The sequence below is a fragment of the Coenobita brevimanus genome, chromosome 91 (assembly GCF_032717465.1).
Source record: "Coenobita brevimanus isolate Jiangsu-jjx chromosome 91, ASM3271746v2, whole genome shotgun sequence".
Taxonomy (NCBI): Eukaryota; Metazoa; Arthropoda; class Malacostraca; order Decapoda; family Coenobitidae; genus Coenobita; species Coenobita brevimanus.
The window spans coordinates 1,948,413-1,975,010 of record NC_137044.1 but is presented as its reverse complement, the minus strand read 5'-3'; the positions used below and the strand labels follow the sequence as shown (position 1 = coordinate 1,975,010).

At 40.8% G+C, this 26,598-nt stretch overlaps 1 protein-coding gene across 1 annotated transcript; it reads left to right on the top strand.

Moving 5' to 3' along the window:
• Positions 1-1,971: 1,971 nt before the first annotated feature.
• Positions 1,972-25,726, top strand: LOC145411979 (mitochondrial tRNA-specific 2-thiouridylase 1). Its single transcript, XM_080281949.1, has 8 exons — positions 1,972-2,109; positions 2,915-3,080; positions 4,674-4,858; positions 7,689-7,787; positions 14,399-14,526; positions 18,496-18,663; positions 20,876-21,133; positions 24,189-25,726. The coding sequence occupies exons 1-8, from the start codon at positions 2,016-2,018 to the stop codon at positions 24,387-24,389; spliced, it is 1,299 nt and encodes a 432-aa protein (XP_080138075.1). The 5' UTR covers positions 1,972-2,015; the 3' UTR covers positions 24,390-25,726.
• The last annotated feature ends 872 nt before the right edge of the window (positions 25,727-26,598 follow it).

The window sequence follows — 26,598 nt, the reverse complement described above, 5'->3', positions numbered from 1 at the left end:
TAGGATGACATCAGTGCGGTTACTACTGGTACGATAGCAGGGCTCTGAGGAACCCTGTGTAAGTACTCCCTGTCTCTAGCCGGGAGCTGATTTTTCCGACCAGAAGTCCCGTAAGCTGAGAATTGCTGCATCCTGGTTCCGGCAGCCAGTTCTCAGGGACCGTCGGCGCGGTGTTGCTCCTGTAGGAGAACAGCAGGAGAGGACTGCACTGAGGCAATCTCTTCCGAGAGTGTAGTCAGTTTAAGGCCGGAGGTCGCCTTAAGAATATAATAAGCAACTCTATTAAAAAAAAAAAAAAAAGCAAGATGTAAACGGTTATCAAGTACAGTAACTTAAGAATTATTGAACAGAAACTTGAAAGTTTTACTTTTAATAGTGATTTCCGTTCACAAAATATGCACAAAATACCTGCCTTTGATCCTGCAAGGTAGTTACCTTTCCCTGGTCACCTGGGCCCATCATAATCTTAAATCTATCATTAGGTGGTACCCTTCTGATTGGGGTCACACTTTCTCTCAACCGTCGTGTCCTCCTGGTCGTAGGTCCAGTGAACTGCAGGAAACCGACCCTTCACTGGTCACTCCCAGAGTCTTTTGTTGCAATTATGTTAAAGGTCTGTATGTGTTGTGTTTGTATAGTGCCTGAAATGAGTGTTGTGGTGTGGGCTGCTGCATTGCAGTGTGGGCATAGAGGATTGCTTGTGAAGGGCACATGTGACTATAGTACTTGCAACCAAGAAACATTATCTTTCAGTGCTCCCACAGTCTGGCACGAGTCAATTCATGTAACTCTGGCAGGGAGGGGGGGCACAGTGGCCCAGTGGTAGAGCATCAAGCCTGTAATCGGGGGATTGCGAGTTCGAGCCTCGCCCGGAACTGCCGTGCCGTGGGTGGCAGCGCGACTCTGTAACCTAGCGGGGCTATATGATCCAATACAGGGTTTACCTGGAGGGAACTCCATTTTCTCTGGGTAGCGTGGTTTATGAGGGGTATTTTTCTGGTAGTGGTTCATGAAGGATGCTACTTGAAGATGTTGGATGGCTATTGTGGCTGTGTTCGTGTGTTTGTGAACATGGTGCGGATGAGGGAAAGGGGATGTTGCAGGAATACTTTGGGTATTGCTGGGCAGTTGTTCGTTTCTTGTTTCTATGACCGCAATTTCGTGCTGCCATTTGAGCGGTCACAGTCATAACCAGCCGTAGCCTGCGGTTTCCTGGGATATGGCTGGAGAAATACCTTGATCTGTCGTTACGAAAACGCGGCTCAAGTGGAGGAGGGGAAGGGGGAGCAGTGCAGCATAAAAGTTACAAGGGCAGGATGGGCCTTGAATTGAAGCAATGAACTGTGTTCCACTTATATTCTAATGTCCTTTAATAGGTGGTATCTCTGTTTCTTGATGTGATCTATATTGGTGGTCTTAATAATCGCATGGATTAGTTGTGTGTGTGTGTGTGTGCTTATTCATGTCCAAATTGGTTGAAGCTGAGGCCCAGCTTAGCATACCTTGGCGTAATTCACAGTTGTTTTAATGAACTGCTTGGTGGCACTTTTCATAGATTCTTTCTGTTATTCGAAGGTGGTGCCTGTGTCTTTAATTCATCGAGTTTATGAGAGGCCTTTGACCAGTTGTTTCTTAGAGGCTGAGAAAAACCACTGCCAAAGTGGGAGAACTAACAACAGCATGCCTACTGAAGTGGAACACAGAATTATCTACACATCTCTCAAGCCCTCTCTCACAGTCCTAAACCCTAACTATCCGCCTCCTTTTTGTAGTGGCACTTTTGATTGAGGCGTCTGGCAATAGATAGATAGATAGATAGACTTTTAGGGTTGCGGAAAAGTACCCGGGTGGTATTTAGGATGATGGTACAGGTCACGGTAGGACGACACAGAAGAGTGCCAAAAAAGGAGGGGGTTACATAAAAATAACATTGCCAAGATTTGTGCAGTCATCAGGAGACATTGTCAACGATATTAGCATCTCGAACTAAACACCCTAGACGAACAAGATAAATAATGGCAGGAATTGCAAAACGATTTTCACGTGTTGTACTAGGGGTGTCAGGTGGGGTAGACAGTGCAGTAGCGGCTCTCCTTCTCAAGAGAAAAGGTGAGTTGTGTAAAAGTAGTTTTCTTTCTTAGTGGAGGACTTTTGTACTTTATAGTGGTGCTTTATTACTTGTTATGAGAACAACATTGCTTACCATGCTTCTGTTTTGTTGTGAGGAAACTTTCTGTCAGTAATGCAATTATCAGGAATGGAGTGGGTTATGAGTCAAAGAATGTAGCTTTCTTTATTAGGTTAGGCGCTTTTTTGATTGGTGAGGACTGGGGAATACCAAGGCAAGGACAAAATATACCTGAGTAATATATATACGATGTCTGGATCACAGTAAGCCAAGGTAATGAGTGAAGAATGATAATTTCAAGACAGAAAGATGTTGCATTTCTGGATTGGTTAGGTCCTGTTAAATTTTGTTTGTTTAATAGCAGTAAAAAATGTGGGCTTATTTGGCCCAGCCTTGATTCATACCAGATTTGGCCCATATCATAGACTGGTTTGGATTATTAGCCTATGCTGATTATAAGGGGAAGAAAAAAAAGTATTGTCTCAGAGCCTAATGGTTTCCTGTAAACTAGGAAACTATTTACAGTGTTGCATGGTAACCATATAACCAAAACATACGTGTTCCCTATGTCTCAGCAAGTGGGTTGGCATAGGGTTAGGGCTCCATTTCTTATGGGATTATAGCATCTAGTTTTAGCTAGCTAGATAGGTTCCATGCTTGAAAAGGCAATGATACCATAGTTTTAACAGCTGAAAAACTTTGGTGATGATGCCAGACTTTAATGAAATGTATGTTAAATGAATCATTTTCTTTTGATACATTACTGTATCAGTTATGATGTTTCAGGATATGAGGTGATTGGTGTCTTCATGCGCAACTGGGATGAGAGAGATGAAAAGGGTCACTGCCCTAGTGACGTAGATGCTGAGGATGCTGAGTGGGTTTGTCGATCCCTGGGCATCCCTTTCCATGAGATCAGCTTTGTCAAAGAATACTGGAATGATGTATTTATGTATGTCCAGTTTAATTCTCATACATTTTACTACAGTGGTCAGAGTGATGAGTGATGCTAAAATTATTGCTCTTTTTATTCTTGGTATACCATGCCCGTGCAGTAACCTAATTACCCACTTGACAGTAACCAGGTTACTTTGGATTTAAGATTAGAATGCCAAAACACCAGCTGTCTAAGAAATGTACAGTATTGGTAATAAATTCATTGCACAGTTCCAAGTCAGCTTTCTTCTGTGATGTTTCATATACAAACAACAAATAAGCAACACCACATTTAGTCAGTGCAGCAGTGTTTTTACTACAGTATGTTTAACAGTTTTGGGTGTGAAGTTGGTATTTTGCAACAGTATCATATTTTTTTTTCAGTCATAATACTGAATTGCAGTAATACTGGTATTGTATGGTAAGGTTCATTGATTTCTTTGATATGGTATTTTGTGTCTTGTCAGAAATTTCATCACTACTTCTAACAGTGTTTATTCATAATTTTGATTTTGCATTATGCAATGCCTTTAGACTTTTTTTTTTTACTTGTTATACAGGTAGTTGTAAAATAATATGTGCCATATACTTTGTACGGGATGTTTCTATTGTACTTAATGTAAATTTCCTTGCCTTTTTTTTTTTTTTTTTTTTTTCCAGAGTACTGACTTTGACATAATGTTTTTGATATGATGGATCTGGAAAATCCTAAAGGAACCATGTTTGACTGACATAGTCATGAACTGATTTCCATGTTTCATAAGAAATTGTAAGTTGTGCCTCAGGTACATTACTGTTTAGTTTACTCTACTGCAGTATAGCCACTGGAGAATGCATTGAAATTCGGTGGTCTGGAAGTGGATTGAATCTAGTTTTAGCTGGCTTGTATTTTGTTGTGTACCGTACTGTGCAGTTTATTATTATATGTTTTTAGGGAATAAACTCAGTTGTCAACACTTTTAAACAAGGAGTATACAAAACCTGAATGAAGTAGTCTGGTGTAGTGTTGTACTGTGTGTGTGTGTGTGTGTGTGTTGGAGCCTATATAACAATACAATACATCTGTCTATCTATCTATCTAGCTGTCTGATATAGATATATGGATATATATTGTATTGTGGTTATATACTGTACGGTATTTAGATATTAACCCATAAAGTGGTTTGTGTACATTATATTTGTATATTTACAGTATATAGAATGTTAAGAAAAGATGTTCACTGTCTGAAAAGACACAGGTTCAGTTCCAGGGTAGGCAGGGAAGAATTTGATGAGTTTTGATGAAAACATACAATTTACTGATCTGCCATATGCCCCACTGAGATGTCATAAATACACCCATGCTAATACCATTGCACCAGTCCTGCATGAGACAGCTCTATCAAGTTTTCAGTAGACTGGATATTAGTGCCAGAATGGTACCATGTGAAGGATGTGGCTTGCAGTAGGACTGCTGGGCCATAGGGAGTGGGCTATCAGGTCTGTGCCCAGAATTGGACACATTAAAGATAAAGACCAACATTATTTAACGTGTTATAAGGTTGCTGTAAAGACCAAAGTGCATTTTCACAGCTATGTGGTCATCAGCTAATCTCATTAACTTTAACAGGTATGTGCTGGAAGAATATAAAGCTGGCTTCACACCCAACCCAGACATTATTTGCAATAAAATGATAAAGTTCTCACCATTCCTCAAGTATGCACAGGAGACCCACAGTTCAGAGGTTATTGCCACAGGACACTATGCTCGCAGCTCCTTTGGGGAGGATTTAGAAAATTATGATCCAAAAAATGGTAAGATAATGTTTGGATTTATCATTTTACCTTCATTGTCCATATTTTCAGAATACAAGTGTATTGTTGTGTTGTTGACTTGTGTTTTTCAGCATTCTTTGTTGCACACACACACACACACACACACCTCAACTGACTGGTTCCACTTGGCTACAATATTGGCCACCATGATTTTTCCTTGGATTTGTGTGTGTGTGTGTGTGTGTGTGTGTGTGTTTTAAGCATCTGATAAACTGCTCCTTTGGATATTTCCTGTCATAAAACCTATGTGTAGCCATTTAGTTTATATTTCTGTCACACCTTGTTGCAAAGGTATTAACCCCTCCGTGGCTGCCGGCGTTGAATGACATTTAGCTGATAAATGGCCGCAGGCATTGTTTGAGCGCGGCCTATAAAAAACTGCAAAAAATTTTGGGAAGTGAACGAACGTTCTGAACGTCTTCAGACTGACCTACATTACACTCCCATACACCCCATCAGACAGTTTAGAGCCTGCTGCTGTGATGAGTAGATTTTTTATTTTTTCTCTCCAGGACATGCCTAAACAAGCACAACTACACCCATTATCTCGACCCGGGGAGAACACATCATCTTTGTCCTCTCTTGCAAAACACACACAACCACCTGTTTATGATTATGAAGTAATACAGGTACAAACAAGAAAGACATGATGATAAGGGAAAAATAAATTTAGTCTTGGTATCTTTACCTATTTGCTCAGGTTTGTTTTAATGGTTTGGATCATTAGATGCAGTGCAACTTGTAGAAAACTTTCAGGAAGTGAACGAAAATCTGGGACATGAGACTGACCTTGACTTCACGCTGTCACATATCCTTTGTCGGTTCATTACCTGCTGTTGTGACAAGTGGATATACGATTTTTTCACTTGTGGCCATGCCTAAAAACATAGTTACGCCCATTATCTTGACCCAGACAGAAAATACAATCTATTTCCTCCCATGCAAAACACACACAACCACCCTGTTTATGAGACAGCAATATGTATTGTGAAAATAACAAGGTAAAATGATAAAGATGAACATAAAATGATAAAGATGAACATGTTACGGAAAAAATACGTTTTCCTCTATCTGTAAACATATTTATTTCTGCCTTCTCTGTATTTGTGATAATTAGATTTATTAGTTGTGAAACTGCATTACGATTCTATTTTTAGCCATGCTCGTTGTGTGGGAGCTCGAAGTTGCGACTCAACTTCCGTATTGCTAATCAGATCTGACCCTTCACCTTGTTCTCCCGTGGCAGAGCATAGCCTCGGAGGAAGTGCAGTTTTCTTATTTAGGACTGAAAATTCAACCCTTTCACTCCTTTTTCCAAGCATGGGCACACCGATAACTTAAAAAATAACTCAAAACTACCATAAACATTTTATATCAAAAAGGTGAAAAAGTATTCATAACAATTTGTTTTTTTTCCAACCATTCCTAACGTATTATGTACTGAAATCATTCGATATCATCAGATCTCATATATGCACAACATTTCAACACCATTTGCATTGTTTTGGGAGAAAGAAAAAAAAATAACAACACCTGCCCAGTTGCATTTCAGCAGTGGGCGGCGGATATCGATTGCCGATATTTCTGCAACTTCTGCGCTCCATTGCAAGCCACAGAATGCATCTAGGAAGCTGGGATTTGTACTGTTAGGTGCATCTGAACTTTCTCTTCAATATGACAAGAAAAAAAAAAAAATTTCAAAACTTCAAAAAATGGCCCTAGCGTCGGCCTGGCGTGCATGGAAAATTCTGGACCTTTGGCCACGGAGGGGTTAAAGTACTGTGTGTGGTGGTGGCCATTTTGGATACCATCTTGAATTCCTAAGTTAACACAGAATTTATGGGGACTTTTAATATGTTGGTAAGGACATTTTAAAGGACCTTTCATGAAAAATTCAGCTTGTTACCAGTTTGTCTCAGGTTATGAACTATAATTCCAGGACTAATAGGGTAGAAGATAGTGTGCTTAGATGGTATGATCATATGGAGAGAATGGATGTAGATAGGATGGTAGTAGTAGTAATGCAGGAATAGCTGTAGCCCCAGGTTCATCTGAACATGAACCTTGTGGTTAGAAGGCTGAAACTGTCTCTCCTGCAGCCAGCCTTCTCCTTTTTAGGGATGGGGAAAGAGATGAGGGACATATGTACAGTATATGGCAGCAGAGTCACATAGTTTTATTGATGTCATCACATGAAGGCATTCCTGGCCAGCACCAGATAGGATGGTGATATGAGTAAATGTGATTGAGTTTGAGAGTTGGAGAAGGGATTGTGGGCCAAGAAGAATGTGGATAGGTATGGTAAATGGATGAAAGAAAGCAAGATAAGGAAGTGGATGAAGTTGGGGGGTTAACAGGAGATTAAGTTGGTTGGATGAAATACTGGATGGAATGACTGCTTGTCCTAGTTGTATCCTTGAAGAATAATACGAAAAATAAGAGCAAATGGTTAGACCTGTGATGTGAAGCCAGATTTCAAGAGCTTGAAGGATAATGGAATCATTGTGTTGTCCATTTTCCTGGACATACTGTTCATAGCTCTCATGCTTTAGCATTTTCTCTCTCCATGTTTCTAGATTTTATCTTACCCCATCTTTAAATATGGTCAAGATAATAATAATGATGATGATGATGATAATACATGATTGTGTGCTGTATCAGGTTACATGCTTTTAATATTTTGTGACAGTTGACAGAAACGAATAGATTTACAACTTACCATGGATAAGGTTATGTACTGATGTGTCATTGTTTAGTTTACTGTATTTCTGTTTGTCACTAATTTCTACAAAATTCTTATTATCCCCAGGTGCACGGCTACTTCGTAGTATTGACAGGCACAAAGATCAGAGTTTTTTCCTGAGTCAGATCCCTCAGTATGCTCTTCAGCATACTATGTTCCCTGTTGGTAAGTCCTCAGTGTAGTGTGAACCACTTCACCAACACAGTAGTGTTTCAGTTTCCTCATGGAAATGCTTTGACTATCTAGTGGAAACAAGAATTACAGGCACAATGCTGCTGTAAAAGCATACTTTACATGCTTATTTTGATTAATATTTTAATTTTCAGCATTTTTTTGGTGGAAAAGTTTCTAGAGAAGGGAAAGAAGTTGTATGTGACTTTCATGGATTTGGAGAAAGCATATGACAGGGTGGATAGACAAGGATTGTGGAAAGTATTAAGAATATATGGAGTAGATGGAAAGTTGTTGAATGCTGTGAAGAGTATGTATGATGGTGCTAAGGCTGCAGTGCGTGTGGATGGTGAACTAAGTGAATTTTTCTCTTTGGAGGTTGGGTTGAAACAGGGATGTGTCATGTCTCCATGGTTGTTCAATCTGTTCATTGATGGGGTAATAAAAGAGGTACAAGGTAGGGTAGTGGATGTTGGAGTGGCCCTAGTGAGAGAGGATAGTGTTTGGAAACTCCCTGTACTGTTGTTTGCAGATGATACTGTGTTGTTGAGTGAAGATGAAGGGGAGCTGCAAGGCTTGGTGGATGAGTTTGGGAGAGTGTGCAAGAAACGGAATATAAAGGTGAATGTAGGGAAGAGTAAAGTTATGGTCTTTGAGAGAGGTGAAGTCAGTGAATGTACAGCGAGGTTGGATGGTGAGGAATTGGAAAATGTGAGTACGGTTAAGTACTTGGGTAGTGTGATGAGTAAGGATGGAGGTTTGGAGGGTGAAGTGCTTGAAAGGGTACAGCAGGGAAGAAAGGATGCTGGTTCTTTGAAAGCAATGATAAGAAACAGGGAAGTGAGCATGGAAGTGAAAAAGTTACTACATGACAGTATTGTGATACCAACTCTAACATATGGAAGTGAAGCTTGGACGTTGTTGGAAGGACACAAGTCAAGAGTGAGAGCAGTGGAAATGAGTTATTTAAGAGGAGCCTGTGGAGTCACATGGGAAGACAGGCTGACGAATGAGGATATAAAGGAGCGTTGTGGTGTGGATGTGGATGTGATAGGAGGTGTTGTGAGGAACACACTGAGGTGGTTTGGCCATGTGGAGAGGATGGAGGGTGAAAGATTGACGAAGAGAATGTATGTGAGTGAGGTGGAGGGGGGAAGAGGGAGGGAGAGGCCGAGGATGAGATGGAGGGATGGGGTGGAGAGGCATATGAGAGAGGGGGGTGTGAGTTGGGAGCAGGGCAGTGAAATGGCGGGGGACAGGACGACGTGGAGGCGATTTGTTTGGTATGTGAGTGAGGTGGAGGGGGGAAGAGGGAGGGGGAGGCCGAGGATGAGATGGAGGGATGGGGTGGAGAGGTATATGAGACAAGGGGGTGTGAGTTGGAAGCAGGGCAGTGAAATGGCGGGGGACAGGACGACGTGGAGGCGATTTGTTTGTGGCCACCCCAAACGGGATTGAGGCATCTGGCAATAGATAGATAGATAGATTCTTCAGGTTTTTGGAACTAAGCATGGATCCATCCACCCATCCATCATCTGTTATTCCAACTTTACAGTAAGACCTCACTATAACAGACTAATTGGGGCCCAAGCCATTCTGAAAAATACGAAATTCCGATAAAAGTGACATCAGGACTTCCTCCTGCTAACCCGGACTTTTTCTGATATATCAGACATTAATCTGGATCGCACAAACGGTTTTTAAACTGTTTTGACTACCACTGCAGTACTGTACTGTTATAACTTCACTACATTAATCAAAAGGTATCCATCCATCCATCATCCAATCCTACATTGCCCCACGAGGAGCGTAGGAGCCCGGGGCTAGGCAGTTGGTCCTGACATTTAAGATGAGAGTGACCAGCCTCACTCATCCCTGAGTGGCATTACATGAGCAATAAACCCCAACCACCCCTTGGATATAAACCTTCACCGGCTCAATCCGATTGGAGCACAATAATTACCCACTAAACCACCAGGCGCCAAAATTTGGTTGTATGGTTACCACCCAGCATAGTAAATAGTTTCCTGGTGTACAGGAAACCATTTGACTTGTCACTCAGTGTAGAGTCACCCATAGGCAGAAGAAAAAGGAAAGAATGAAGGAATGAAAGACAGAAGAGGGAGTGTAAAGTCACTCATAGGCAGAAGAACAAGGAAAGAATGAAGGAAAGATAGATAGAAGTAGATGGAAGGAAAGAAGGCTGGAGGAGAGGACAGGGCAGACATCCAAGAGCAGCACTATATTGAGTGAGTGGATGGTGAGCGCCCCCATCTACTACAAATCAAATGGTATAATATATATAATAATGCTGTACTGTACACTGATAAACATGTCTTTTATTTACCTTATTGTGGTGAACATAGCTGAAGTGGTCAGGCAGTCCAGACTGCTTCTGGCTTTATCAGACTTTTTCAGATATACTGTATAGGAATTTAGTCAAGTTGCTCCTCGAGTCCGATAAAAGCTAATTCCAGCTTATTGAAGTCTGTTATATCGAGGTTTTACTGTATTTTCTATTGGTGCAGAGGACTTGAGGAATCCAAAGCTGGAACAGGATGGTGCAAAAGTAGTTTTTTTTTTTTTTTTTTTTTTTTTTTTTTTTTTTTTCCGACTGTGGGCAAAGGTTTCAGGGCCTATTTTTCGGGGGCAGTAACCTATCCTGAGGCCTAATAGTCCTCCTACACCTCCACATGTCACCACTTCGGTGCTAACAGCCACCTTCCGTATTGAATACATGCTAGGGCTGTCTCATACAGGACTGGTGTATTGGTATTAGCGGGGGTATTTTTACGACATGTCGGCGGGTTTATATTTCATCCAGGTAACTCAGTGACTTGTCAATTCCCTAAACATTATTGTCTTCCATACCTTGCATTGTCACATACTCATTTACCCTATCCATCTGCTTTTTTTTTTTTTTTTATTTTTTTTTTATTTTTTTTATACCACTCCTCTCACCTTCGAACTCACATATGCACACTTTTCTCTCCTATAATCTGCAAATTCCTTGACTGCAAATCAGTATACTGTATTTCATATCTTCTCCACTCACTACACTCCAAGTACTGTACATTCTTAGCAGTTATGTTTCCACTGCCCTTACTTTTGACATTTTGCACTACTTGCTGCACAAATGCTAAGTGCTTATGTTGCCATAATCTAATGCCAATGCAAAGAGGTTAGGATTTCAGCATTTTTCAGTTCCCATTTATGATGTGCAGGAAGTAGCTGGCACTGTCATACTCACTTTCATTTCCACAGCTCTCCTACAGTGTTGCAGTTTTGTATTCTGTTGCAGTGTGGTATGTGGTCATAGAGTGTGAAGTGAACAGAGAGGGTGCTCGAGACAGAGCTGCGTGGAGAGCCACTGTTAGGTGACCATGCCTGACACATGTAAGCTTGCTTGAGCCCTTATAAATGAATGGTGAATGATTACAACAAACTCTGGTTGATAAGTGTATTACATTGGCCATTGCCTTATATTTTTCATTGTTTTTTCCTGTAGCCCATAAATATTCTTTTCTCCATCCATCCATCCATCCATCATCTAATCCAGTGTTGCCCCGTGAGGAATGTAGGAGCCCGGGGCTAGGCAAGCTGGTCCTGACATTTAAGATGAGATTTTAGAAAATGGAGAGATGATGTTCCATGTGTAGCTGCCCTCATATGGTATTCCTTTATTCTGTGATAGCTAAGTATAATTTTTTTGTATTGGTTTAGAAAGGTGGCAGCCCACCGCCAAACACATGTGTTGTCTGTAGCCTTGTATAGTCAGGGACAAAAATTCACCTAATATTTCACAACGTCTTCTTGACACTCAGGGCATGTCAGTCACATTCCTTTCTAGCACATAGAGAAAATCATCTGTAGGCAGAGAAATATACCAAATCTCTCTCAGCCCAGCGGTATCAGCTAGCAGAAGAAGGTGTGAAGAGGAGGTGAAGTATTAGGCAGATTGTACATGGGGATTCCTTCTCATGTGATGCATGATCCCCGAGAAAATGAAAAGTCTCACTCTGAATCTTCCCACAATATGGGAGGGTTTGACTTAGGTGATGATGCATGGTAACATGCACATTTACTGTAATTTAAAATATGAGGTAACCATGAGTAATTGAATGAGTGAAGAATGTTGCAGAACTCATTATTTATGCTTCCCCCCCTCCCTGTATTGCTGTGCTGCCTTGTGTGAGAATAATTCCATGGATCAAAGTATTGATACTTTATGAGTTGCACAAAAAATGTTTACTGGAGCATATTTTTTTAAGTGAAAGTGGAAAGAAATGTGAAGGTGTGAAGGATGTAGGTGGTAGATTATTAATCCATGTGGATAAAGTAAGGACCAGAAGGAAAGAATATTTTGAAAGCTTGATGAATGGGAACAGAGAGAGCAGAGCCACTGTAAACATGATTGGTTTTGGGGGTGTGCAGAGAAGGAATGCAGTGCCAGGAAATGTGACACTCGCACAGGTGAAGAGTGCTGTGAAGCAGCCGACAATGGGAAAGCAGCTGGAGTTGATGAGGTGTATGGTGAGATGATTAAGTGTAGTGGAGAGAGCGGAATGAAGTGCTTGTTGGAGATATGTAAGAAGGAATGGATGAGTGATACTGTGCCAGCAGAGTGGAAAAAGGCTGTGATTGTACCCCTGCACAAAAATATAGCTGGGCAAAGTGAGTGCAAAAATTATTGTGGCATAAGTTTGTTGAGTGTGGTAGGGAAGGTATATGGAAGAATTATTATAGAGAAAGTAAGAGAGATACCAGAAGTCCTAGTGAGTGATGGACAGGGTGGCTTTAGAGTGTCAGAGGATGTCTCTATCTATCTATTGCCAGACGCCATAATCCCATAAGGGGTGGCCATTTGACATCGAGTTATTTGTTTTACGGGGAGGGGTACTAACCCTACACCAACCCATTTGCTGACACGTAGGGAGCACGTATGGTTTGGTTATATGGTTACCACCCAGCTTTGTAAATGGTTTCTTGGCTTACAGGAAACCATTTGGCTTGGTACTCAATGTACAGCCACCTGTAAAGGAAAGAAAAACAATAAGAAGTGACAGGAAAGATGGGAGAAATAGGAAGAGAGGAGGGCAGGCACAGAAAAAGAATGATAAAGGCTAAGGAAGAAGTAGGCAGCACTACATCAAGTGAGTGGATGATGGTTGCCACCACCTACCACTAGGCAGAGGATGTGTGGATCAAATATTTGCAGTGAGACAGATAGTGGAGCAGGCTTGTGAGAAGGACTATAAGGTGTTTATGGCATTCATGGATCTGGAAGAAGCATACGACAAAGTAGACACAGAAGGATTGTGGAAGGTTTTGCACATGTACGGTGAAGATGGTAAGCTGCTAGGTGCCGTCAAGAGTTTTTATGATGATAATGAAGCATGTGTAAGGGTTAATGGGTATCTGAGTGAATGGTTCATGATCGGTGTGGGCGTGCGACAAGGTTGTGTGATGTCCCCATGTTTGTTCAGTATATATATGGATGAGGTGATGAGAGAAGTAAACACATGAGTAATGGAGAGGGGGATGGCATTGGTAATGAATGGTGACGGATGGAATATCTCAAATTTGTTGTATGGTGATGATTCAGTACTACTTGCAAATACCAGACAAGAACTTAGTAGACTAGTGCAGAGTTTTGCCAATGTCTGTGAGTGTTGTGTCTTGAGAGTAAATGTAGAAAAGAGTAAAGTGATGGTTATTGAGAGAGAAGGTGACTCCCAGTGCGATGTTACAGTGAATGGAGAGGGACTGGAATTGGTGAGAGAGTTCAAATATCTGGGTACAGTTATAGAAAAGTGAGAAAAATGTGCAAAAGAAGTGGAAAGTAGAGTGACACAAGGAAGGAAAGTAGCTGGTGAAATGAAGGCCTTGATAGGAAACAGAGGCTTGAGTGTTGCAGCTCCATAAGGCTTGCATGAAGGAATGTTAGTGCCAACTTTAACATGTGGATGTGAGACTATGGTGTTGCATGAAAATGAAAAGTCAGGAGTGAGAGCAGTGGAGATGGGGTTGCTGAGGAGTGTATGTTGAGTACAGAGAGTGGATAGGGTATGAAATAATGTGATTCATGAAAGATGTGGATTGAGGAAGTCTGTGGATACCAGAATTGAAGAGCGTACTGAGATGATATGATCATGTGGAGAGAATGGATTACAATACATTGGTGAAAGAAGTATATCTAAGTGAATTTGAAGGAGGGAAGAGGCGAGGTAGGCCAAGGAGAAGGTAGAGGGATGAGTGTGTGAGGAAGAGAAGTTTGGAAGTTGGTGAGGCTACGGGACTGACAAGGGATTGAGCTGGCTGGATGAATATTGTGATGAGAAGGGATCAGGGACTTGGCACCACTTTTTAATGTGACAGCATCTGGACTGACTCTATTGGATACGTTTATGTGAAGCTACAGAACGTGATGAATGTTTTTGGCGTATCAGATAGAGCCAGGATTCCGGGGGCTTGAATGGTGAGTGAATCTAAGCATGGCCCATTGGATTGGGCAGATTTGGGCTGTCTGGATATTGCTGCTCCTCACCCTGCCCTGTGGTAGGAAAGGAGGTCTGGATGATAATGATGATGTTTTTTTATTGCAGGTGACTACAGCAAGACGGTGGTGCGTAAGATTGCTGAAAGTGCCAACTTGAATCGTGTTGCTCATAAGCGTGATTCCACTGGTATGTGCTTTATTGGGTCCAGGAACTTCAAAGAATTCATCTCAGAGGTAATCATAAGACTAATATATTCCTATAGAATAGGACGAATTCCAGTAACACAATATGTAACATTATAAATTACAGTATGGTGGTAGGTGGGGGTGCCCATCATCCACTCACTTAATGTAGTGCTGCCCTATGGTCTCTACACTGAGTGACAAGCCAAATGGTTTCTTGTACACCAGGAAACCATTTGCTATGCTGGGTGGTAACCATATAACCAAATTATGGCACTTGGTGGTTTAGTGGGTAATTAAGACACACCAATTGGATTGAGCCTGTGTAGGTTTATATCCAAGGGGTGGTTGGGGTTTATTGCTTACATAATGTTACTCAGGGTCATCTTAAATGTCAGGACCAGATTGCCTTTCCCCAGGCTTCTTTGCTCCTCATGGGGCAACACAGGATTAGATGATGGGTGGATGGATGGATAAATTACTGTGCAGTTTATTCCCCACATTCATGTGTATATGATTCAGAACCATGTATGTGAAAACATCAATACAGTAGTAAAATATGAATATAGAGTAATTATAATAATTTAGATAAATGTATATACAAGAATGGATTTGTGGGGGGGGGGGTCATGGGGAGAATATGCTTCTCAATTTTAGGTAGGCCAATGATTACCTCCAGTAAAAGAGCAATGATATTTACCAAAATATGAAACATATCTTCTTGCCCTTACAGTTGTTATTATTATTGTACTTCTATGATTAAAAGAAGTACAATAATTGGACTTTTATTTTTTTATATTTAAATACAGTAAGTTATGATTCTGCAAGGATTCACACCCCTCCTTTTCCAAAATGTTGGATCTAACCCTGATATGGTTCTGTGCCTCAGGAAGAGTGACATGTTTTTCTGTAGTTTTTCATTTATGGTAAATCCTTGATATCACTCTTGATGTAATGTATTTGGATTACCATTATTCATAAAATAGTACAAGCTACAGCCTGAGTACAAATTCTCAAAGTTGTACATGGCACTTGGCTGATGTTGGAGTTATCTGGTGTAATCTATCATTTCATTTACTCTCTTACCCACTAAGTTAAATGCATATGTATAGACAAACAGTTATAGGGCAAATACTTGTGAGAACCATTTCTCTTTAGCTCATTTCGTTCATTTTGTTTTTAAGGGCTCCAACATGCTAGCATGCATCGGCCTTGGTCACCTAATGGCGGCTGTCCTTGCTGCTCGATCTCTGGCAGCTTCCCTATTCAGTCCCTTATCCTTGAGGCAACACTCAATGACCTCGTCCCAGGTCTTTATGCGTCCACCTCTTGCAACCCTACCCTTGACATTAACACTTCTCACTTTCTGCACCCAATTATCATCCCCCATCCTCTCCATGTTCCCAAGCCATCTCAATCTACCTCTTCTCATCACAACACCAATACACTTCAGTCCCATCCTACGTCTCAACTCTTCCATCGTAAACCTAGCCCCCCCAGGCCTCACATTCAATGACTCACTGCACGTCCACTTAATCGTTGTCATTCCTGTACGTTTGAGCCTGTGAATATCCTCTTCCAATACCATCCAGGTCTATGAAAAACAGTTTCATGGTGGTAGGTGATGGCGACCATCATCCACTCACTTGATATAGTGCTGCCTACTCCAGCCTTCACCTCTATCATTCTTTTTCTGTTTGCCCTCCTCTCTTCATATTTCTCTCATCTTTCCTGTTACATTTTATTACTCTTCTTTCCTTTTCAGGTAGCTTTGCATTGAGTGACAAGCCTAGTGGTTTCCTGTAAGCCCTGAAACCATTTACAGCGCCGTGTGGTAACCATATACAGTAATCAACCCATATATGCTCCGCACTTGTCATCAACAAGTAGGTTGATGGAGGGTTAGTGCCCCTCCGTAAAACAACGATTTATGCAGTGCAGTTTATCCACAGTCAAGCCAAGCTAGGAAAATTGTGTGAGATAAAAGATGTGGGGTGAGGAAGTCTGTTGACAGTACGGTTGAAGAGAGTTTGTTTAGATGGTATGGTTATATGGAAAGAATGAATGTAAGTAGGTTGGTGAGAAGGGTCTATGTGAATGAGTTTTAAGGTAAAGGAGATGTAGTAGGTCAGGAAGAAGATGGATGGATATGGTAAATGAGTGTACAATAAAGTATGGTATGGATATTGATGAAGCTAATGGACTAAGAGGGGATTGAGTTGGCTGGGTGAATTATATACGGGAACATATGGCAGGTGTTTGCCATCCATCCATCCATCCATCCATCATCCAATCCTATGCTGCTCCATGAGGAGTGTAGGAGCCCTAGGCTAGGCAAGTTGGTCCTGACACTTAAGATGAGAGTGACCAGCCTCACTTATCCCTAAGTGGCATTGCGTGAGCAATAAACCTCGGCCACCCCTTGGATATAAACCTGCACATGCTCAATCCCATTGGAGCACCTTAATTACCTAATAAACCACCAGGTGCCATAATTTGGTTATATGGTTACCACCCAGCATAGTAAATGGTTTCCTGGTATACAGGAAACTATTTGGCATGTTACTCAGTGTAGAGTCACCCATAGACAGAGGGAAGAGGAAAGAATGAAGGATAAAGAGACAGAAGAGGTAGTGTAGAGTCACTCATAGGCAAAAGGAAGAGGAAAGAATGAAGGAAAGCGAGGCAGAAGAGGATGGAAGGAAAGAAGAAAGGAAGAGGGGAAAAATAATATGTGCTGATGGTTTGGCCTTTGAAGTAGTCAGGATTCATGGGCTTGATTGTCAAGTGACTGTCTACTCATTTCACTGGGTATGCTGTTAATTACTACAGCATTTATATGCATGTATCTTGTCTTTCCTTGCTTTCTGGATCTTACCTCACCCCATCCTTAGCCTCTCTGTTCAGTCCTTTGACCCTTAGGTCATACTCTATGACCTCATTCCAAGTTTTTGTTAGTCTACCTCTTGCAACTGTACCTGCAGTTTTCACACCACTTGCTCCCTGCACGAGTTTTCATCCTCTGTCCGCTCCACATGCCCAGACAATCTCAGTCAGCTCCTCATCACAACACTAACACATTCAAGTCTCATCCTTTCTCTCAGCTCTTCGTTCACAATCCTAACCCCTCTGACCTTTCATTCAAGGATGCACTACACCTCCATCTAATCATTCCTATCTCTGTATGTATGAGCCTGTGAATGTCTTTCTCCTTTACTTCCCTAGTCTCATTCCTGTACAACATTACAACTCTAACACATGCTGCTTACAAGGACCTCTTAGCATGGAGGGAAAGCCCTCTCAGTGACAGGAGGAGCAAGCAACTCCCTAAACTTCTTCCAACCACTACTTACCCTTGTCACTGAGATAGCTTCAGCCCCACCTTCAGCACATATCATGTCCCCCAAATGGCAAAACTTCATACACTCAAGAGACTCTCCATGAGAATAAATCATTTCCTGCCCCTCTCCTTTTGGATGCTCTTTACATACCACACACTCGGTGTCAGCATTAGTCCTCAACCTACCTCTAATATCACTACATCTCTTATGCACCCACTTATCACAAACACTGCACAAAATTGAGTAATTTCCTTGTACTATATACTAGAAATCACCTGATCTATTTTATGCCTACTTTTCTTTCTCTGTTTACATGTTGTCTAAAATAATGTCCTCTAAATTGTGACCTTAACAATAAGTCTTCTAAATATTTGTCTGCCTACTGTTCCCATGATATGTATAAGCTCCAAATAGTCCTCCCGACTTGTTTTTTGTCAACTTTCTACTTTCAGCCTCCCTATTCTCACACCCTCTTTCTCAAACTTTCACTTTGATTTTGCTCTTCATGGGTGGCATCTTCATAATATTTTGTTGTTTCCCATTTGATCATTCTCCATTCCACATTACTCACTTAAACCATTTTTAATCAACTCAGGTTAAACCTACAAATTTTTATCAGGTTTGTACTAAATGAAGCAAAATTAAAGCACATGTTGTCGTGTATGCCATGTGGTGCCAGTACCTGGAGGATCGACCAGGTAACTTCATCGACTTGGATACCCGTGAAGTGGTAGGTGAGCATCGGGGACTGCATCTGTGGACCATTGGCCAACGCTGCAACATTGTCACTCCATACAAACCATACTTTGTGGCAGAGAAGCACCCAGAGACAAACAGTATATATGTGGTGGGTGACCTGGTACATACTTGTATTTGTGAATGAAAGAGGAGAAGTTCATGTTATAAATTAAAGTATTTTAGCAACTTCTTTTTGTACTGAAATATATTAGCTAATGGATATAGCAACCAGTAACATAATGTAATATAGAAATTTGTAAAGGAAAGGATATTTACTATGGTTAATCATAGAACTGGAGGGGATAAAGAATACCTCCCCTTTATTCAGATGGGTGAGATATGTAAGATGAATTTGAGAGAAGCATGCAAGAAGGAGAATGAGGGTTGCTCAGAATGAAAGTGGAAAAACTAAAAATCAGAGCAGTAACAGATGAATATAATTTTGCCAGAGATAGAGGAGGGGATTGGGCTAATGAGTTGGAAATTGATGTACCGGTATTTAGAAAATTTGCTCAGGAGAACATACAAAGTTTTTCATTTGGAGAGGTAAAGTTTGTGATGTTGCAAGGGTGTAACCTATCAAAGAACGAGCAGTATGGTGGGATGTGTATGTCAACAGAGTAGTGGATGAGAAAAGAAAGAAGTGGATGGAGTGGATGTAATAACCAAATTCAGACAAAAAATTGGGGGTAAATGTGAAAATGTAAATGAGGAAAATAGAAGAATTTCAAGAAATGGAAATGAAATAAGAAGTGGAAGGAAACATTATTTTGAGAACCATATGAATGAACCGTGAGTGAATGTATTTTATTACCAATACTTGTATGAGAATAAACCTGGGTAGTGAGTGACAGAGCTATTTTTAGCTTGCAAGTTGTAGAAAGGACCTTTCTCAGAACAGCTGCAGGTAGGAGGAGGATGAATGGCACGTGTAGTGAAATTTATGGATAGTTTGTAATGGAGGAAAGAGCAACAGGATAGTATAGGAGTGAGATCTGGAATTGCCAATTGGATATAAAGGAATACATTGAAATGGTATGGACATATACAAAGAATGAAGAATGCACATAGAAAGGGTGTCAAAGAAAGTGTGTGAAAGTCAGATTGAGGGTAATGTTGGTAGAGGCAAATCTTATGTGGTGTGGAGGAAGTGTGGAGTAATCAGTAATGGTGAGAGAGACAGAAGAGGAGGATGAATATTCGAGAAAGTGAAAGTTATTTGAAGATAAAGTAACCTGGAGATTTTTTCTTATGACCATTCACTTTTGGAGGTTCCTAGGAGTGTTGAATGTTGTAGGTAAATTATATGGAAGAACAATGATAAAATTGATAATACAGGAATCAGAATATATGGTGAATCATGAACAGGGTGATTAATGGTAGGGGATATGTTGATTGAATACTTGCAGTAAACAGACAGTGGAGTAAGTGTATGAGAAGGATTGTGTGGATCTGGAGTAAATACCCGGTATATGACAGAGTTGAACTGATAATGTGGTGAAATTTTCATGATGATAGCAAGGTTTGTGTAAGTAGAGACAGACGTATTAATGAGTGGTTCATTAGCAGTGTTGGAGTGAGACAAGGGTGTGTAATTGTTAAGCATATTTAGTGAGTGTGTGTGTGTATATATATATATATATACTGTATATTATTAAATGGGTTTATGAGTGAGGCCATAACAAAAACTGCTGTGACAGGATTGAAGCAGGTGATGAACAGTGATGGACAGTGAAAAATGGAAAGGAGGATGGTGATTACAGAAGGGCAGCTTCTTCCTGCTGTTCACCAGGTTCATGTTCAAATGAGTCTGAGGTGCAACAGAAACTGATCCCTTGAGCTCTGACTTAAGTTGTCCTGGATTTGCTGGTGGAGAATATGTATGTTTTGCTTTAGGAATGTGGATTTACCTTTGTAGTAAAGCATTTCACCAGGCATTATGAGTAGTTGGGAAATGACTGCCCTGTGATCTGTAATTTCCCCTAATTAGGCAAGCAGTTTTGTGTGTGTGTGTGTGTGTGTGTGTGTGTGTGTGTGTGTGTGTGTGTGTGTGTGTGTGTGTGTGTGTATCCCTTTGTGCAAGTCCACATGCTTGTCGCTGGTAGGGTGGCTGGTTCTTATTGTGAATTGCTCCTTCAGTTTGTTTGCTTTGGGAGGAGAGGAGGAGTAGTGAAGGGTTGGATCCCCAGATTTTAGTTCAGTCACCATTGCATAGAGTGTTACCAAACTAATTATCTCTTATATACAGATTTTCATTAGTAAAGTGTGTGAATGAATCAAAGTAGATGAAAATGAAGATATTACCTCTGTATCCTCCACAGGTATCTGGCTCAGATCATCCTGCACTCTTCACTTCATCATTGTTCACTGAGCCTGTGTATTGGATAAACCATGGGTATCCCCCTAACCAACTTTACTCAAGAGGCCAGCTTGAATGTCATTTCCGATTTGAGAACCAAGCACCACTGGTAGATTGTGTCATGACTACTCACGATACCAATCCTTGGCATCGTTCCCCTGCCTCGAACAACATGGTGGTCAGTCTTGCACAGCCTCTTAGAGCTATTACTCCAGGACAGGTCAGTATATGACACTACTGTATGAAGTTGTAGTTGGTTCATTATCACCATCATCATTCATCATCATCATCCAGACCTCCTTTCCCACCTTAGGCCAGGGTGAGGAGTAACAATGTCCAGACAGCCCAAATATGCCCAATCCAGTGGGCCACACTTCCATTCACTCATCATTCAAGCCCCTGGAATCCTGGCTTTATTGGATAAGCCAAAAACATTCATCACGTTCTGTAGCTTAACATACATGTATCCGATAGAGTCATTCCAGACGCTGCCATGTTAAAAAGGGGTGCCAAATCTCTGATCATGCACTTCTCCACAACATTCATCCAGCCAGCTCGATCTCTTGTCAGTTCACTAGCCTTACTGACTTCCAAACCTCTCTTCCTCACAGACTCATTCATTATATCTCTCCACCATCTCCTTGGCCTACCTCACCTCCTCCCTCCTTCAAATTCACTCAGATATACCTTTTTCACCACTCTTGTTATCCATTCTCTCCACATGACCATACCATCTCAGTACACTCTCTTCGATTCTGGTGTCCACAGACTTCCTCACTCCACATCTTTCACGAATCACTATTTCACATCCTATCCACCCCCTGTACTCCATATACATTCCTCAGCAATCCCATCTCCACTGCTCTTACTTCTGACTTTTCATTTTCATGCCACACCATAGTCTGACATCCATATGTTAAAGTTGGCACTAACGCTCCAAGTAATCTTCGTGAAGCTGCAAATGATGATCCAGTACTGCTTGCAGAGACTGGAGAAGACCTTGGTAGACTAGTGCAGAGTTTTGCTGATGTCTGTGAGCATCATACCGTGAGAGTAAGTGTAGAAATGTGTAAAGTGATGGTAATCGAGAGAGAAGGTGACTTCCAGTGTGGTTAGTGAATGGAGAGAACTGGAATTGCTGAGTTCAGATACCTGGTTCCAGTGATAGAAAAGAGGAAAATGTGCAAAAGAAGTGGAAAGTAGAGTGACACAAGGACGGAAAGTAGCTGGTGCTATTAAGGCCTTAATAAGAAACAGAAGCTTGAGTGTTGCAGCTGCATGAGGCTTACATGGAGGAGTGTTAGTGCCAGCTTTAACATATGGATGTCAGACTATGGTGTGGCATGAAAATGAAGTCAGTAGTGAAAGCAGTAGAACTGAGACTGCTGAGGAATGTATGTGGAGTTCAGAGAGTGGATAGGATATGGAATAATGTGATTCATGAAAGATGTGGAGTGAGGAAGTCTGTGGACACCAGAATCGAAGAGAGTGTACTGAGATGGTGGTGAAAAGGGTATATCTGAGCGAATTTAAAGAAGGCAGGAGGCAAGGTAGGCCAAGGAGAAGGTGGAAGGATGAGTGTGTAAGGATGAGAGGTTTGCAAGTCAGCGAGGCTAGGGGACTGACAAGAGATGAAGCTGGCTGGATGAATGTTGTGAGTTGTGCATGATTAGGGATTTGGCAACTTCTTTTTTAATGTGACAGGGTCTGAATTGACTCTATCAGATACGTTTATGTGAAGGTACAGAATGTGGTGAAACTTTTTAGCATATCAGATAGAGCCAGGATTCCAGGGGCTTGAATGATGAGTGAATGGAAATGTGGCCCATTGGATTGGGCAAACTAGGGCTGTCTGGACATTGCTACTCCTCACCCTGCCCTAGGGTGGGAAAGGAGGTCTGGATGATGATGATGATGATTTGTCCTTTTCCTGCTATGCACTATCCCCCTTTTTGAGGGATGGGAGGAGGTTGAGGGACATATTATTTTAACTGGGGTTTGGTGTATTTTGCATCGGAAGACTTCATGGTATCTTTAATTTTCTCTCAAAATGACCAGACTAGAGAGAGAAAGAAGTATGAAGGTGGCCAGGTGACAGACAGAAAAGGGAAAAAAAAAAACTTTTTACATGGGTACAGAGATAAACGTGCTTTAACCCGTGGATTACGAGCCACAGCTCAGGCTGGGTAGCGTCGCTTTGCGAGCCACAGCTTAGGCCGTGCACCACCGTAAACAACTCGACCCCTCCACAAACTTACGCATTTCGCTACGTAAAGACGAGAGAGAGAGAGAGAGAGATTTTTTTTCTTTTCACCAGATGATACCCTGGATGTTTATCTTCAAGTTTATAATAAACAAAAACAATTTTTTTTTTCTTTTTTTTTTTAATTCCTCCCATACATAAACTTTCACATGGCCCTTCACAAAGACGGAGAGAGGGATTTTTTTCTTTTCACCAGATGATGCCCTGGATGTTAATCTTCAAGTTTATAATAAACAGAAACTAAAAAAAAAAGAAAAAATTGCCTTCATTTTTTGCTTACCGTCGGGTGGGATAAAAAAAGGTAACTGCGCAGTCCATGGGTTAAAGGCTGGAGAGGCAGAATGTGAATACTTATAAATCAATAGTTCATCATGATACACACTCACTCACACTCCAGCCGGATTGAGCCTGCATAGGTTTATATCCAAGGGGAGGTTTGGGTTTATTGTTCACATAGTGCCAGGCAGGGATGAGTGAGGCTGGTCACTCTCATCTTAAATGTCAGGATCAACTTGCCTAGCCCGGGGTTCCTACGCTCCTTATGAGGCGACATAGGATTGGATGATGGATGGATGGATGGATGGATGTAAGAAAGAATAGATGATCACTAACAGATGTGAGATGCTTCATTGCATTTACTGTTAGTGGTACTAGAGGATGTCAGCAACATGATTTGCATAGTTTTCATTATTAGTCTCATTCAGATATTCCATTTTCCATGAAGCCTTTGGATTTAGCCATTTTGGATTTGAGAGATTGTACTGTAATAGACAGGACAGTACTGTTCTCACTCCTACCATTATAACAAATTACTGTCATACTAGGATTAAACAAAGTATTTCCACTTCCAGTAGTATAACATATCATTTCCACCTCATCAGTATGATGGACAGTTTTTATTTACATCAGTATGACAGACCATTTTCACCTTGGGTAGTAAAGTATAAAACACCATCTTCACTTCCAACATTATATGAAGAGTTTTTCCTGTCCCTGTTTTTCCTTCCAACAGTTTGCAGTGTTCTATATGGGAGATGAAGTTCTGGGGTCCTCTCGAATACTGCGTCCAGGACCATCTCTGTATGCTCTTAACATTAACAACTGCCGCACACGTCTGCTACAGGAGAGAGCTAGGAATTCTATACCCTTTCAGTCAGTACAACTGAAAGATGATAAAAGTGAATCAGCTTCAGAGGATGAAAGAATCAGGTAGTAAAGGCTCAGATTTTAGGGTCATACTCTTATCAGCTTAAGAGGCTTTCTAGCATTTTTGTTTCTTTTTGTGGTTTATCTCATATATTACATCCCTGTATGCTCTTGTATGCTGTTAATGATATAGACTACTATCAGTATCCAGAGTTAGTGTAATTTATCAGTTTGTATTTTGTTTTAAAAATACTGTAATTTAAAAGCTCTTCTGGTGGGTTTTAGTATGAAACCCTCTGTTTGTGAAGTCGAGTGTATTACTTTTTTAACAAAGATCCAGATGACCTTTCTGATACTGTAATTTCTGTCTCAGGTGTAAATAAAAGTAACTGGTGACACTGAGTGTGTAGTAGACTATATCTCTTGCCCACCTGATGATGCAGTTTTGCATGCAGAAAGTGAGAGAGTTGCTCGAGGTAGTTACTGAATTTCATGAAGAATCTTGAATGTATATGCAAATGCAAACAAAATAGAGTTTGGAAGGAAAGCATTTTATAGTTAATACTGATATGTAGTACAGGAAAGCAGCAGGACATATGGGAAGTGAGGTACAGTACTTGAGGAAATTGTCATGGCCATCCCCTGCTGGGGGTTTCCAGAAGGGAAAACAATTGTGATTTATCTTAAACAATGGTCACATGGAACATTTTCAAGCAATTCTTGCTTTCCAAATATTCACATAAATTTTAAAAACACGGGTAGTATACATTGGATGTTGGGTTGACCCCCTCCCTCCCCCTTTTTTTTTTAAAATACACACAGGTCCTCCACTTCCTTATTTACATACAAGTCCTTCACTACCCACCACTCAAGCATGGTCAGTTGTCACAGACTTTTGTACATTGGTACAGTATCCTGCTTTGCAATAATAGAAACAAGACATAACTGATGAAGATATGCACTGCCACATAGTTTCTGGGTCCTCCAGACTAAATTTTCTGAACTGTTTATAATAAATGCTCTCACTCCCCACATCTGTAAGCTTCTTGAAAGTCTACTAAAGTTTTCCATCAGCATTGTGTTTCTTTTTGACAGTCATTAACATAGCCAGAATAACAATATCCTCGTTGGCATTTACCTTCATTGTTTCTATAATTGTACTTACACGTGTATCAGTACTGTACGACTTACTGGTAATACGGAAGAAGTCATTTGTCTCACTTGCATGGCAGCATTCACCGTTTTTATCATGCTTTGAGAGAATGACTTGTGCGACCACTTTAGAATGAATTTCATTGCTCTTGGTAATGCTACTTAGATTGCTGTTGCTCGAGAATACCCCCATATGACTACAGTCGTAAACTGAAGGAACTTTCCCCCCAAAATATGTATAATTGAACTCTGTCTCCCATGTATAATCACTAATGTGTCAGTGGTAATTACTAGTAGTAGTGAAGTTGGTAATGTATGAGGTGAGGATTCTTATGTAATGTTTTGTCTAGTTTTGGTGAACTGTAATTAAAAAAGTATGGAAACTCAAGAAATCTAATTTCATGATTCACAAGCAGTTTAAATTTTTCCATTCTGTTGATGTCCACAGTGTTTTTGTATAACCATTCTTTGGATGCTTGATTGCATGCAGATGAAAAATATATATCAGAAGTCTTGTTGTGCATTGATCATAGAAAATTTATATGGTAATGACATTTGGCAGTCCATGTCATTTGCCATATATTGCGAAAGCCACGTGAGAGTGAAACATACGTTTTCAGGTGTGTAAATTCAAGCTCTTGAAACCTGTAAGAAATTTTTTTACTGTGGTAAAGTTTAAAAATCGGACCCTTTTTGCGGTTTTGGGGATAGGGGAGAGATCTGAAGTCTTTAGGGGTTAAATTTGAAATCCATTGTTTCGGGGTCCGCACAATTGAGGGTCAATTGTATATCATCCGTTTTATTTGCATTAAGTTGCTAGCAATAATGGTTCCTCCAAGTTTCTTCCCTTGAACAGTCATCCAATGACAGTAGCATTCCATTCCAATACCATTCCACAAGACTTTGAAACAATTTTGTCACTGGATAATTAATTTGCTGCTGCTCGTGCTTCACACATGGGTGTTGTGAGGCAGGAACTTGAGTGTAAATGAGAAGTGCATGTGGAAACTGTTGTAATGATTGTCTTTGAGAATTAAAGAATCTACATAATTTACGAAATCACTACAGTGTGAGCACCTGAGAGAACATAAGGGGATCCTCTTGAATGTGCCCCAAAGTGGGAA